Source organism: Polypterus senegalus, chromosome 8, assembly GCF_016835505.1.
Source record: "Polypterus senegalus isolate Bchr_013 chromosome 8, ASM1683550v1, whole genome shotgun sequence".
Taxonomy (NCBI): Eukaryota; Metazoa; Chordata; class Cladistia; order Polypteriformes; family Polypteridae; genus Polypterus; species Polypterus senegalus.
The window spans coordinates 45,492,664-45,508,607 of NC_053161.1; the positions used below are offsets into that span (position 1 = coordinate 45,492,664).

A 15,944-nucleotide genomic window follows, 5' to 3' on the forward strand; every position below is an offset into this window, starting at 1 on the left:
TGCACTGTTTCTTTCAACTCACCCCAATCATAACAAGTGATGCACAGTGACAAAAGCTGCCATTTAAATAGTTAAATAATTAAATTAAATAATGAAAACTGCATTTCTAGCACATTGAGTTGGTTTAGTCTCTAGCCATTTGTTGGGCATATCCTTTGTAGTAGTTGAAAAAAAGGTTTATCGAACAGTAAACACCATCATAATTGATTATGAAGTGCCAAAGCCATCTGGCAAGAAAGTGGAGAAGAGAGCAGAAGTCACATCTTCATAAACAGTCTTACAGTATGTTAGATTTTTGGATTAGCAAGAGTAATAAGACCAGCTAATTTATCTAAAGATCCTTTGACATACTGTATAACCAATCTTAACTTTCTTTTAAAACATTGTCACCAGGCTGCAGCAAAAAAAAAAAAAAAAAAAAGCTATAAAGTAAGTGAATTTTATTTTAATTTGACAGTTTTTGATACAGTATAAGGAATCAGCAGTTTTCATTTTGACGTCTATAGGCATATAAATTTAGCTCTAATTCTGTATCCATATTCACATGCCTACATGGTGCCATTTTGGAATAAATTAATTGCAGGCAGAAACAAGTAAGTCAGTAGAAAAGAGTAGGTTTATAATAATTTACATGCAGTTATTTAAATATTTGGGAGCATCCACCTTGCATTTTGCAATTGCTTTTGTTCTGAAAGAATTTCTTGCAAAAAAACAAAACAAAAACAACTGCTACTAGCATATTGTAACAGCATTAGTGAGTACAGCTTACACCCATGTAATGTGAGGGGGTGATTGATAATATTTTGTATGTTCTCACCTATGGCAGCAAATGCCTCAGTACAGGTTTAGTGTTGATGATCATCCATCATCTTCAAATCAACAATTCTACTAGAAACTTTGCTTCGCTGCAACCAACCAACGATGTTAGAGGGTTCTGCCTTCAAGGACAGGGTAACAAATGCATCTCACTTTTTTTGTACTTTTTATTTTCGCTGTTTTTTGTAATCTAAAGTATGCATTCTTGTAACAAGGTTTTCTAATTTGGAAATTTTTTACTGTCTTGCAGAAACATTAGAAAGGCTACAGAGGCAATATTTTACCATTTTTTATTTTTTATAAAATATCGACATTGTGGTTCATATCAGAGGTGACTGTGTGCATTGGGTGCGGACCTATAAATACCTGAGAGTGTAGCTGGATGATAAACTGGACTGCACTGCCAATACTGATGCTTTGTGCAAGAGAGGACAGAGCTGACTATACTTCCTTAGAAGACTGGCGTCCTTCAACATCTGCAATAAGATGCTGCAGATGTTCTATCAGACAGTTGTGGCGAGTGCCCTCTTCAACGTGGTGGTGTGCTGGGGAGGCAGCATAAAGAAGAGGGACGCCTCCTGCCTGGACAAACTGGTGAGGAAGGCAGGCTCTATTGTAGGCATGGAGCTGGACAGTTTGACATCTGTGGCAGAGAGACAGGTGCTGTGCAGGCTCGCTGTCAATAATGGAAAATCCACTGCATCCACTGAACAGGATCATCTCCAGACAGAGGAGCAGCTTCAGCTACAGACTGCTGTCACTGTCCTGCTCCACTGACAGACTGAGGAGATCATTCCTCCCCCACACTATGCGGCTCTTCAATTCCACCCGGGGTCAAACGTTAACATCATACAAAGTTATTGTCTGTTTTACCTGTAATTTTCTCACTCTTTAATTTAATATTGTTTTTTATCAGTATGCTGCTGCCGGAGTATGTGAATTTCCCCTTGGGATTAATAAAGTATCTATTTATCTATCTATCTAAATATCTATCTATCTAATGTGTTGTGTCTCAAACTTTTCTTTTATACATATATATTTTTTTTGCATTCTAACCTAGAACAAACCCTCACACTGTTCAGTGTGGTGCTGAGGTGTCACCCGTTGCATGGCTGCACTCAGATCTCAATATGAGTGGTTCACCGTGTGGTGGGTGCGGCAACCCACTGTAATCAGCGCATGCTCCCAACCAACCTAACCTGGAACCATAATTTCTGTATAATGTCCCACAGATAGTCATATATGACAAACACTTCTTGTTTTGTTCATGATGCAACACTACATGCCAGGCGATGACAACATATTTATGCGAAGCTAAAGCATTATATGCATACATCATTCATACTATACAGTCATCAAAAGGAACTCATTATGTTATTAAGGTTTTGAGAACATGCTTTGGAAGGGTTCTCTTAATAGTCCCAATTTTCCAGTGTTACATTTGACTTATCTAATTCATTTTGACAGAGTGCAAAAAAAAAATTCCAAACCATTACAAACACTATATGGGGTTTCTGAGGAACAGATGTGTAATTACGATATATATTGTGAAGGACAGCCGGGTCCCGTGCCCAGCAGGGACGCCCCTGCTGCTTATGTTCCGGTGGAGCCACCATGGGCAGTCCAGTACTTCCCCCGGGACGCTTGGTGGCAGCCTCCCTGGCTGACGGTGATTCCCCAACCACCCGCAGGGCTCCATGGGAGATGGAGTCCTCCACAGCCTGGTTGGGGTCTCGGATGGCCACTAGGGGGAGCTGCATGCACCCTGGCTGGATGAATCTACAGCCCCATCCGGAGGTGCAATTAGGACCAGGTGGTCAAGCACCTAGAACACTTCTGGGTGGGTTATAAAAAGGGCCAGCCAACACCACTCAGGGAGCCAGAGTTGGGAGAAAGGAGACGAAGCTTGAGGAGGAGTGGTGGTAGAGGAAGAAGAGTGTGTTGTGGTTCAGTGTGTGGTATTTTTGACTGTGTATTGCCTGTGGGTCACGGGGAAGACGTGTGCCCACGGGTGAAGAAAAATAAAAGTTTGTTTATTTTTATACGTGCCTCCATGTCCATCTGTGTCAGGTCAGGCGCCTATATAGCGCCTTTGTTACAATATATACTGTATATATATGTACATTATTTAGACATACTGTAAAGTGTAGCATCTAAGTAAACAGAATTTTGCAAACAAAACATGTAAAAGGCCTTCTAAAAACATTTCTGGTAGAATACTGTGGACACTTTTTCTCTAGTGTCGTTTCTCGTGACTGAAGACAGAGAGATATAATTAAAGTTAGTAAAAAATCTTTTATTAATACACACCAGGCAAAGGTAAAATGACAGAGAAGCACAGTCCTAGGACACCTGCCCTTCATCTGCCCCGAGAAATCGGTGTCCTAAATCTTTTATAGAGCAAAGCTTTGTCTTATGACTTTAGTTGCACAAGAATTTTGAGACATTACATCTTTACAACAATTTGCTTGGATCAACATTTTTAAAGTTCATCAGTTGGTCACTTGTGGTTTTTTGTCTATTAGGAAAAACAGGAAGTTGCACTTGTCATATGCACTTATAGACAAGACAGGCCTGTGTGGCTTTTGTCACGTACACCAGATTGATCAATACTGATCAACTTTTTTTCCACAATACGAACGCTTTCCTATCTTTTGCTAAAAAGTGTTGAATTGTTGAGTTACAATATTGAGGTTATTTTAATTAAAATGTTAAGTGTATTAATAGTTCATTACTATGTACAACAAAAGTTTGATTATATTTTCATTTGCTTTTGTCTTCTCAGAACATCATAATTTGGGTGAAATGATTTCAGCATCGTAAAGATGATGGTGTAAAAAATCCAAGATCTTTTTCCAGGAATCTTCTTGAGCGAAACAATGTTCTTTTGTTGATCCTCCATATAATAGAACAACTTGTTCAGGAAAGAAAAACAATATAAAAGCATATTTATTCTAATAAAACTTAACAGATATAGAAAAAAGAATTGCTACACTTAAACATATATTATACAAATTTTAACTGGGCTATTTTAAGATTACACTGTTTACCCCCATTTTGATCCATGCTTTGTTTGCAACATGCTTTACAGAAAATCCAGTAGCATAAGATGAATGGTGAAAATGAATGGTGACAAAAGTAGCAAAAAAATAAAAAACTGCAGTGTCAAAGATTTACATAAAAAATAGAACTCATATCCCCATAGCCCTAAACTGGATAGGCCAGTTAGACAATATTATTGTATGCAGAATTTTCTTACTATTTAAGGTATTATTTTCTTAAAACACTATTAGATCTATTACTGCTGCAGATACGCCTGTCTGCTATCTGCTTGCTTTGATGAGCCAAACATCTGCTTCACCTCAGGGTTGTGACGTGTTAAGTCACTAGTTTAATTCTATTAGGAACCTGACCTGAGGTGGGAGCAGCACAAAGCTGTTACATTCAGAATGCGTCAAATGTGTCATTTCATCTAAGAATGGGTACAATGGGTATTCTTGGTTTTGGGATCACTCCTACTAACAACAATCTTCCTCAAAAGGTGTTGATCTACTTTATTTCAATTAATACCTAATTGTTTAATTTAATTCATTATTAATTCAAGTAGTGGTTATCAAATTTTGGAAGGATGGCTTATTTTTGCCAGTATAGTTAAGCATCTAGTATAGGAAGAGAGGGATTGGAGGATGCTCCATTACCCAGATGGAAGGCTATTGAAAAGAAGCACATGGATTGGGTGGCAGGATGGAAAAATAACTTAGATACTCTGAATATGAATGACTGAAGCATGTTGAAATGTAAATTATTATTTATATTAAGCTAGTAGCAGACTTTTATGGTTACGTATAACATAAATCAATTGCTTTCTCACAATATCAGTGATTTTAAAAGAGTTCACATTTTTTGTATGTTACTCTTTACTTCTTTTAGCCTGTGATTTAATAGCTTTACAAGGGTTTTATTTTGTAGGTTTAACATAACAGCACAAAGATTAAAGCCAAACCTCCTGAAAACAAATATATGGGAAAACTAAAGGACATTAGAAGATCAGAACTTCAAAGGTAGTTAGTATGAGAAATGTGAAAAATGGAATGGTTTTAGATTAATTTGGTGAGATCAGAGTGGCTTGATTCACAAAAGCATTCTAACATTTAGTGCTTTCTTCTTGACAATTACTGTACATACTATATATACATATGCTTGGTAATAATACTGAAAAAAATGTCAAATTGTTAAGTGTAATACTCAAATTATGGACACTCAGTGTAGCATGTAGTATATCACATCAAAATCATTCAAACATTTTTTTTCACTACAGGGTTGTGGGTTGCACTGTATGTGAGAGGAAAACGATACTGAATAGGAGTCAAATAAGGCAGCACGTTTATGCCCAAAACCAAACACCCCAAACCAAGACACTTTAGAATACCAACAGCATGTTGTTAGGTAAACATGGAGACGTTAATCAAATTACATACAGACAGTGATTATGCCAGGGTATGAACACTCATAATCAATGTATCCTTCTATAGAAAAACAGGCATTACATATAGTAAAATCATTTACTGTAGTTAAAATCTGGAAAGTGTCAAAAAAGTTAAAAGTAAAAAAGTAAAATGTGTCTTGAGTACTACCTTCAAATCATCATAAAAGGAGAAGGAAAAAAATAATATCAGCCATTGCCAGGATCAAAACGCATCAGCATCCTTAATGACAGTTTAAATTATTTTTCTAGTTTACTACATAATTAAGAAATTTGGACATTTATATATACTATGCATGATGTTTGATTAAGGTAATTCTAATTGTAATCAATTGAAATGGTGTGTTTCATGTTAAACGCATACATTTACTATGAGTTATTATTGTTTATGAATTTTCATTTAAAAACTCTTAACATGCTGCTTTGCATTACATATCTTTGCCTTACCTCTTTGCTTTTTTATTGAATCAAAAAAATTGCTAGAACGAATGTGGGGGCTATAAGGAGGATCGATAAGATGTCCTGCCATAGGATAGACAAGTTTAGTCAAAAGATGTTCATTTCCTGCTGCCTTCATCATGTTCTCAATCTAGAAATAAAAAAAAAATAAACTACTGAAAACACATTCAAAGCGTAATACAGAGCATGAACTCAAATTGTAGTAACTTCAAATATTATCAGAACACCAGGGACCTCATGCATAATGCTGTGCATAGAATTCACACTAAAACATGTTGTAAGGACAAAAGCAGAAATGTACGTAAGTACAAAAAAATCCAGATGCATAAATATGTGCGTACGCCAACTTCCACGTTCTTCTGCTCCATAAATCCCAGTCAGCGTGAAAAGTAACGCACGTGCACGCGCCTGCTGTCACTCCTCAAACTCCTCCAAGAATTATGCCTCTTTGAATATGCAAATCAATATAAATAGCCCTTAAGCTCAGTGTTCTGTGAAAAGGCAATGGCAAAAGCACGGGGGGAAATAAAAGAATTTCAGCAAATACCAAGTGGAGGCAAAGAAAAATGTACGATTTGTTGGTTTAAACAGTGATATAAACAACAAAAGGAAATTAATCGAGTGACATAGAGTGTCGGAGAAACTCGAAAGCTCAAGTTCACAAAGTCGTACATTGCCTGAAATAAAAAAGAAGTTGTCAGATATCAACGTCTCCGTGAAAAGGCGAGTCACAGCCCACTGTCTGAGTGTCATATGAAAGCTTATTAGGGTACTGAGAAAAAAAAATAGGCACACAGTGGGAAAAAAGCATGAAATGTCAACTTTAATCTAGAAATTTCCACTTTAATCGCGTAGTTTATTTTGTCATTAAAGTAGAACATCATAATATATTCATCTTAAAATCGCTTAATTTACTAGTTTCTCAAATCCCGTCATAACTAAAGTAGCACGTTAAATGCTTTGTTTTGTATTTGATCTTCCATGTGCTCTATGTGTGTGAATCACTACATGCTTCTTAAATGGGCTTTCTCTTCCTCCAACAGGACACAGAATCCATTACATTCGTGATATTACAGCTCTCTAAATGATTAAAATACTGAGATGTATACTTGATATTTTCATGAAGATAGGAGTTAAAGCATGTTATTAAACATGGGAACACAGTGGTGCAGTGATTGTTCATGCCTCACTCAAGATGCTTGCTGTGCCATGCGTGAGCTTCAATGAAATAATTTATTGCAGCAATACTGTCTCTTTCAAGCGTACTAACACCCAATTCCTGTCCTTACTTTTCTTTCTCCAAATACCCAATCGCCACACAATCAGATCTGTAATAGACGTTAAGCCATTTGTAAGCTTAGAATGCAGATTCTTCAAAACTTTTAAGGAACATTAAAATATCTTCATAGTACATGTTTAATTATTCTTTTCATCTATCCTTCCAGTGTCACGCCAGCCCCAGCGCGAGGCAGGAACGATCTGTAAACAGAGTGTGTTCTCACATGTTTAATTATTAAAAATATAGATTACTTAAATGAAGTTAAAGTTTTATCTGTATAATATAATAAACATATTTTGCTGCATCTCATCTTAAAAATGATATTGTCATCATATGTAAATATGCACTTTATGAAATGGCTCAGGTTGTGCAATATTATAACTGTATCGCAAGTTCACAGTGAGGTGACCATACTTATAGGTACAAACAGTTTTACAAGGAGCAATTGATGGACTGATTGAGTGTGTTTATAGTTATTGGGATGAAACTGTTTCTGAACCGCAAGGAAAGGCTCTGAAGCGTTTGCCATATGAGAGCAGTTCAATAGACAACATGGCTGAGGCAGCATGTGCTTGATGCTGTATACTGATAATTCTCTTTCCAATCAGCTGCTGTGGAGCTGTGATTCCCCACTCAGATACAGTGATATAAATACTCCAAGTGGTGCAGTGAGAGCAATATGGAAAATGATGATCCACTGTGGCAATCAATAATAGGAGCAGCTGAAAGAACAAGAAGGTGCAGTGATAGTAACAGTGCTAAAGCATCTATGGTATTTAGAATAGTTTGAGCATTCTGTGGATCATTATATTGTTACTGGTTAATTACAATCAGATGCATTAAACTAATAAACAATATGCGGTTAATTTCAGTGTATTTATAAAGGGATGTGGATCTAAAAAAGAAAGGGATACCACACTGTGACAGTAGCACTGCTTTGATGTTGGGTGCTGCCAGTTTGCAAAATCAAGCGGAGAACTTACGTACTCCAAGCATTTAGCTACCGTGAAAATGTGTGTGGCTTTACGCCAAGTTTAGATTTTATACATTGCTATTTGAGCGTGGAAACAGGCTTACGCAACATTTTTGTGCGTACGCACTGTTTATACATGAGGACCCAGATATTTAAGTTGAAAATTGGGTTACTTGTTGCAAGTACTTAACTTTTTTTTAAAATAACATACACAAAAGGATTAACAATAAAGTTTCAGACCTCCAGCTGTGGTAAATATCTATATATATAAAATTGTAAGGATTGTCAGTCTGTCATGCAAAAACTCACGCACCCCAAATCGACAGATTATGCTATGAGACACACAACCCAAACCATGATTTGGATGATAAATACACATCAGGAACAAATATTGGTCTTTGATTCCACCTCAAGGCTGGCACAGATGTGGCAGCACATCTTTGCAGGCGTGGTCTGATAAGATATGCATGGCAGCATGCCCCCCTGACATGCAACATATCTGACAAGATATGCACACTCCAGGAAATGCCAGTGCCATGCAACATACCACATTGCTGATACAATAAGTAAAGCCAACCAGTCACACCCCTAGTCTGACACAACTGTGACACAAGATTTAAAGATGCCGCACAAAGACACTCTGATTTAAGGCTTTGACAGAAGATGCATCCCCTGTGCACACCAGTAACAGGAAAGGACAGAGGCATACAACGTACACAACATCGTTACACAACATGCAACATCGCTAAAGCATCCCATGCTGTAATATACCTTCATAAGAATTTTCTCTATCTCAGCTGTTTTTGTTAAATTTAAATTTAACTAAATTTAATTTAAATTAAAATAAATTTAAATTTGTTTAAATGTTTCACGTTTCTTGGTTATTTCTGTGGTTTTTGTTTGTGTTTTATTAAATGTGTGCTATTTCTTTAAATGGGAATCCATTTCTTATTTCTCATTTCGTAAGGGAGTACCTGAAGAAGCCACCCTGACATTACCATGCTTCAGACCTCCCTCTGGCTATTTTAAGGCTTTGAGACGACAATCTCAGGAGTGATGCACTGAAGTTTAATGGACTTAATTGTGAGCATTGTTTTTTCATTCCCTTTGGTCTGTGTATTGGGTTTTGGCTTTGGATAGTGTTTTGGGATTTATTCACTTGAGATTGCATTTTAAAGGCCTGTAGTCCACATAACCATCATCAAGAAATTCTTCAATTAGAACTCTGAATACAATGAGGACTGATGGACAATGAGGTAATTTATGTTAGGTAGAATGCCCAGAGGGGGCTGGGCGTTCTCATGACCTGGAACCCCTGCAGATTTTACTTTTTTCTCCAGCCGTCTGGAGTTTTTTTTGTTTTTTCTGTCTTCCCTGGCTATCAGACCTTACTTTTATTCTATGTTAATCAGTGTTCCCTAATTTTAATTATTTATATTGTATTTTTTCTCTTTCTTCATCATGTAAAGCACTTTGAGCTACATTGTATGAAAATGTGGTATATAAATAAATGTTGTTGTTGTTAAGCAATTTGTTTTGTCTTTTTTGAGACCTTTGTTATATTTTGCTATTTTTTTAGATAGATAGATAGATAGATATGACTTTATTTGTCCTCAGTGGGAATTATCTACGTTTATAAAGTTTCCTTACGTAGAGTGTCTTTTCACCCCAAAATTTTTTGTACCATTTCTCTTTCGTTTGAGAGGCACTTTAAGATATTTTGGGATATTTAAAGCATTTTGAAGTCAACACTTATCTTCAGGCCTGTGTAGGCTGAAGCAGACTAGTAGATTTTTGGGTCAAGTTGCCTGGGGTGAGGTCTATTCTAAGTAGGCTAGGAAAGGCCTAGCCTGGCTTCTGGGGCTTATTTTGGAATTCTCACACCCTTTTCGCTATGTCCATTAGTCTGCATAATAATCCAAGGTGAATGATATTGTATACCCCACTCTGATCAATTATCTTTGCTGTTTCCTAAGAAAATTCCATCAAATTACTGAAACAGGACCAATGCTGCCTGTTCGGTATTACCCTTGTACTTGATATTATTTGGCCAATCTTGCCTTTAATGAACTTCTAGAAGATATTGTAATTTCCTCAATATGCAGTGATTTTTGAAAAATAGCTCCTGATATATGAATTTGAACCTTTTTCATGTTTATCTTTTTCTCATTCTGTTTTTAATCATATTGATTCTGAGAAATGTGGTAACTGTCAAAGAATATAAATATTTTTGTTGTTATTTTCTATTTGCCTATTGTTATTTTTTAATCTAAGTTATTTTTTCACAATCTTGGTGTACATTAATTTGCCATAGCAAACACTGTTCTTAAGTGAAGCATTTTTTAAATAGGTGGCTAAACCAGCAAATCCAAAACTGAAAATGAAAATGTTAATCTTACTGAATATATGCATACTGAAGTACTGAACCCCATCTTTAGATTTCACACATATTGTAAAACAGCATATCCATGTTGTTTAAAAAAAACAATCTGTAAAGTTGTGTGAGACTCAGCAAACCCATGAGGGGTTTCTTGAGCTTGTTTAATGAATGTTTTCCTGATTAGTCTCTCTATTCGGATATTTGCCCGCCACAAAAAGTCTTAAGAAACATATTTTTACTGTATATATGCATAGTACATACATTTTCAAATCAGGTGTTTTACATATTAAAAGTTTGTTGAAGCAAAATTGGTGTTTGGTGAAAAATGTAGAATATGACAGATGTACTGGATGGTAATTTTTGTTAATTTTGAATAGCAGACTGCCATTAACATTCAGTTCTCAGACTTTTGGACTCCTGCTGGTAAGTTCAGTGGTTTAACATTTGCCTTTGTGTGTGTGTGATTTCTCTTAACAATATCTTAAATGAGCCTTACTGTAGTTCAACTAAATCCACAGTTCAAAATTCTGGTAACTAAAAATGCATTAATAGTGTTGTTTTAGGAAATTTGTTAGATGTATGTAGAGGTTGCCTAAATGAATTTGTACTGCTATATTTATTTTTTGATTTTGTTTGTTTTTATGAACTTCCATTGCAGTTACCAGCTTACAGTACTGTATTTAGTGCTGTACATTAGCTTTTCTGCATGCATGAGCTACTGCGTTTAGAGTGCCACCTTATATGTGTTTGATATACACAATCTCCTCTTGGCTTTAACCTCAATGAGTAACAGTGCTGACGTTTACCATTGTATTTTGTAGGGTGAAATTCTCTTCGCTGTCATCTTTTGCATAGGCTCAAGTGGGCATATTTGTTATTGTGAATTTTATTTGAATTGTAATCAGGCGTCACTCCCTGTGAAAACCCAAAACTCACTTGCTAAATTAGCTTTGGCACCAACCCTTTCTTTTCAGGATTTATACAAATAAGTAATTGTTTTAAATTTATTGACATACGCCCATCCACACCTCAATTTACTAATTTGGATTACCTCAGAAACATGGATGGCATGTTTTCTGAAATTAAAGCCTTTGCCACTATAAAGTGGTTGTATTCATTATAAGTAATCTTTTTTCCCCATTTGCACCAGTACCCCACAGACTCTGTTAAAAATTACAAAGAGCGTTGTATTTTTTGAAAAATTATTTTAAAAATGCTTCATTTAAGAACACAGTTTGTTACAGTAAATATTGTATACCATGATTGTAAAAAAAATACCAGTAACCAAACTTGACTGATAAAAATTATTTTTTATAAAAGCCTATTTAAAAATCTGTAGTATGGGACTTAAATGCTTATACAAAAAAGGTCAATAAAAACACTTGCTTTGTCGAGTAGCAATATTATATAATTTTATAAATAAATAAAAAAATCACTTTATATTGAACAATAGCAAAGCAGTTAAAAAATATGTGCACTTCAAAACAGCCAAACCTCAGTTTAATAATACATGTCCGAGGTATGATAAAACAAATATGGAAGTATTTTGGCTCTCTTAAGAAAAGCTGAGCAATGACTTTGAATTTTTTGCCAACCTTAATTTCACACATATTGGTATCAGGCCTGAGTTGCCTCGAAAGCTTGCATATTCTAATCTTTTTAGTTAGCCAATAAAATGTGTCATTTTGCTTGACTTCTCACTACATTCATAATGGCTAACACGGTACAACACCCTAGCATTACACACATATTGGTGTAACACTGAGAACACATTTGTCTAAATCAGTGGTTCCCAAACTCGATCCTGGGGACCCACTGTAGCTGCAGGTTTTTGTTCCAACCAACTTCCATTTTTCGTTGGGCTCTTAGCCTAATTAAGTGAGTCATTATTTCCCAGTTGTGTTTTGGAGTCGATGTAGAAATTACAAACTAAGTTTGGTAGATTTTTATTAAAATGTAGTAAGTAGTTATTTGGGGAATATGTTGGGTTTTTTTTAAGTCGTTAACAGTATTCTCAACCTAATTCTCATTCTGCTTTTCCAGTTGTTTTGGTTATTTAATTGACTATTTACTAATTAGCAGGTCTGACACTGAAGTCACTTCTGCTTTCATCATCCTGGGTGTCTGCTGTGCTCGTTGTTAACTGTCACTATTAGGGTTAAATGAAGGGAGCTAACTACAATAGGAAAACAACAAAAGAGATGTAAGTATTTATATCTTTAAAAAAATATTTCTAAATGTCTTATAAATATAAAAAACTTACTATTGTGTTTTTCTGAATGCATAATAAGAGAAGAGTAAAAAAGACAAGCTAATTAAATGAGATCAGTTGTTTCGATTACTACCACCAATTGTGAATCTGGTTGGAACAAAAACCCTAACCCCAGGATCAAGTTTGGGAACTACTGGTCTAAATGGTTAACAAAATATGCACTAAAACTGTTACAGACTTTAGTATGCAAATTTAGCCTTTAGAAAGCAAACTATTAGAAAGACTGGCCTTGGAGGTTACCATTGTAAAAACAGATTTGATACTCATTTATTATGTTTGAAATCACAAGATGCAAGACAATATACTGCACATTCTCTGCCTCAAAGTAGACGTATTTTGTAAGCTTAACAGTTTTTGTTTAAAAAAGCTGCAGGGAAATGCAGTTAATGACTTGATATTTCCCAATAATTTTAGAATTACCAACATCAATAAAAATAAGTAGGCAAATAAACTAATCAACTTCATATAATCATCTTTCTTTCATATAGCAATTTTAAAAAGATGCTAACATCTTCAGCTGATTCAGCAGCAGCCATGTTTTGATCATCACTGCCAGCAACTAACAAAAAAGGACACTTCAAGTTTCTTACCTGGAAAAAAAGAAGAAATAATTACCAAAGCTGGCAATCCACTAAAACATGGCATATTTAATAATTCTTTAGAGTGATCCACAATTACAAAGTAATTAATTGTTTAATTCCAAGTACAACATTACATTTATCAACAAAAGATGTAATCTTCATTTGCACTCTGATTTGGACTCTGGCATCACTTTTCTATATGTACTCTAGTCATAGGGGCTACTTGGCAGGTATTCTAGGAGAAGTCTGTTTTGCAATACTCTGCCATTTTGGACTCTTTTACTCACATGGTCTGTTAAGTGCTTTAAATAAACTGTAACTGTTCTAGGGTGCAGTTGTGCAGCCTTTGTCTTTGAATAAATGCCCAAAGATGATCATATATGTGCCACACTATCTTAACCTTTTATGTATTCCATAAATTAATTTTTGTGTTCTTACCTATATATTTTAATGAAGCATTGTGTAATCATATTACCTTTTAAAACTGAACACAGGATTCTTGACCAATTAATGAAAGTGGAGAGCCGCATATTTAATTCAGAAGTACTGTATTATGGGATTTATTTCCTGTTGTTGTTGTACACTGAAAGTATTAATAATATTTTAGCAAACAATGAATGCATTGTAAGCATATGAATGGATGATTTTCATATGGATTATGTAACATATTTCCATGAGAATTTTTTGCAGTGTGCAATGCAGTTATCCAGCATTGTTTACTATTCTCATCTATTATATCATACACTTTATCCTCTCATGCTGCATTAAAACACAAGATTAAACATTTTTCTTGGCCATCACTACATACTACATGATGTGAGTAATATATAAAAACATTATCATTTGTGGTTGAAGTATTCCTTTAAGACCACCACAAACTGAAGGACTCTGGCCTGCTCAAAGGGACTGATGTACAATGTGAGCAATGAATGGTTACTCTCAGCCTCAAATACTTTGAAAATAGACACAGAAACTGAATGAAAAGAACAAGATGATGTTCTCACTTTACAGATGATATTCAATATTTTTGGGTGACTGCTTAAAAAAAATTATAGACAGCCTGTGTGGGAAACGATGCCAATTTACCTGTGTAAACGCTGCACGGTTGTGTTTTGACACAAAGATGACATGAAATTTGTTGCTTTAGACTTACTGTACATGAAAACATAAAACCATTTCATTGCAAAATAGGTTTGGGACAAAATGATTATTGGAAGAGATTACATTAATTAACACTATCTTTATTGATAAGATCTTGAGAGGTGAGAGCTCATGTGATCTTACAAGGCCAGTTTGATTGTTTGGTATGACTTCCTAAACAGATATTCAAGCCTGCACACATTTGATTTTTATCCACAGTTAAGGGTTCTTAAACGTGAGGTAGTCTTCTCTGAAAGAGTGAAGAGATTATATTCTAATTCAAAACATATTTGGGTCTACATATATGAGAAATACTAAATCTTATGATATAGCCATATGTTCAGATGAATCAAAGTCATTAACTGAAACGCTCAATTAGGTTCAATATATAACTGATGATAACTGGAATGAGTATGGACTTTTCTTTACCTTTGCCTATGATGGCACCACTTTAGCACACTGGGTTTTCAGTATTGATAGTGAAGTACTCAAAAACAACCAAATTAAGCATTTAAAAATGTAAACATGTAAGAAGTTCATTTGATTCAGGAATAAGCAGTGCATTCAGTCTACATGAGTAAAATAAGGAAAAACTGACATGTGGGCCAAAGCTATAGGGTGGTGCTTAGAGTGGTACTTAGAATACAAACTTTCTTTGACGTTAGAAATGCATGTATGACAGATTAATGTCAAGAAATTCATAGTTACAAATTAAACAGAATAGTTCTCCAAGGTTTGAGATGACCACCATGTATTGTATCATATTTGCATTAATTACAGATGTAACAGGTCTATGTTACCATGGACACTGGATTCATACATGTTGCATTACAGGACATTTTTATTGAACGTAGTATACAGCACAACAGTTTCAATCAACTGTGTGTTTTTCATTTATCTAACTGTTATAGTAATGACATGACTTAAATCAGAAACACAAATCAATAAATGATTCAGCTTACTTTAACTTTCTCACTTTCATCAGTAGGTATTGGAAGACACAGACCATGCCAGATAACATGATTACTTTCATCATACTTTAGTTTTCCAGGATGTCTGCAAATACATAATGATAAGTAAAAGTCATGGTACACTTTTATAATTTTTAGCAACAAAAAAAGATAAGCTCTCATGCCCTATGATTACACATTATTTTAAAAAAATATGTAAGCATTTGAAAATATTTTTTTTTTAACATAATAACATGGAAAGTATTTTTGGAGCGGTATAATGTGGAAGAATCATTTTAGGGTAGCATAGTATTCATCTTAGAGAAATAGTATAAAGAGTTAATAAATGTGAGAAACCTTTGATGACTAAGAAATCAGCAGATGTCCTGTAAAACAACCAGAATGGACAGCTGTTATATACACAGAAATGTCAAGGGTGGTGGCATAACTCAAAGGTATAAGAAGAACCAGAATATAACAGACTTTTATTTTATATAAGTCATTTGGGTCTAAACCAACAAACCAACCAGAGTAAAATGTGTGCATTGATTGACACTGTATGTAAATTCAATAGTTTATAAAATGTACCTCTATTCTTTGTTTCTGTGATC

The 15,944-nt window shown here is 35.0% G+C and overlaps 1 protein-coding gene across 2 annotated transcripts in view; it reads right to left on the minus strand.

The window, feature by feature from the left end:
- Positions 1-3,289: 3,289 nt before the first annotated feature.
- LOC120533933 (acyl-coenzyme A thioesterase 5-like) overlaps positions 3,290-15,944 on the minus strand; it is a 50,194-nt gene continuing 37,539 nt past the window's right edge. For both annotated transcript variants that reach the window (XM_039761061.1, XM_039761062.1), the window contains exons 8-11: positions 15,346-15,439; positions 13,172-13,252; positions 5,747-5,888; positions 3,290-3,730 (exon numbers count right to left, since the gene is read on the minus strand). In XM_039761061.1, the coding sequence (XP_039616995.1) occupies positions 3,606-3,730; positions 5,747-5,888; positions 13,172-13,252; positions 15,346-15,439 (442 nt within the window). In that variant the 3' untranslated portion in view covers positions 3,290-3,605. The remainder of the gene's footprint in view (positions 3,731-5,746; positions 5,889-13,171; positions 13,253-15,345; positions 15,440-15,944) is intronic.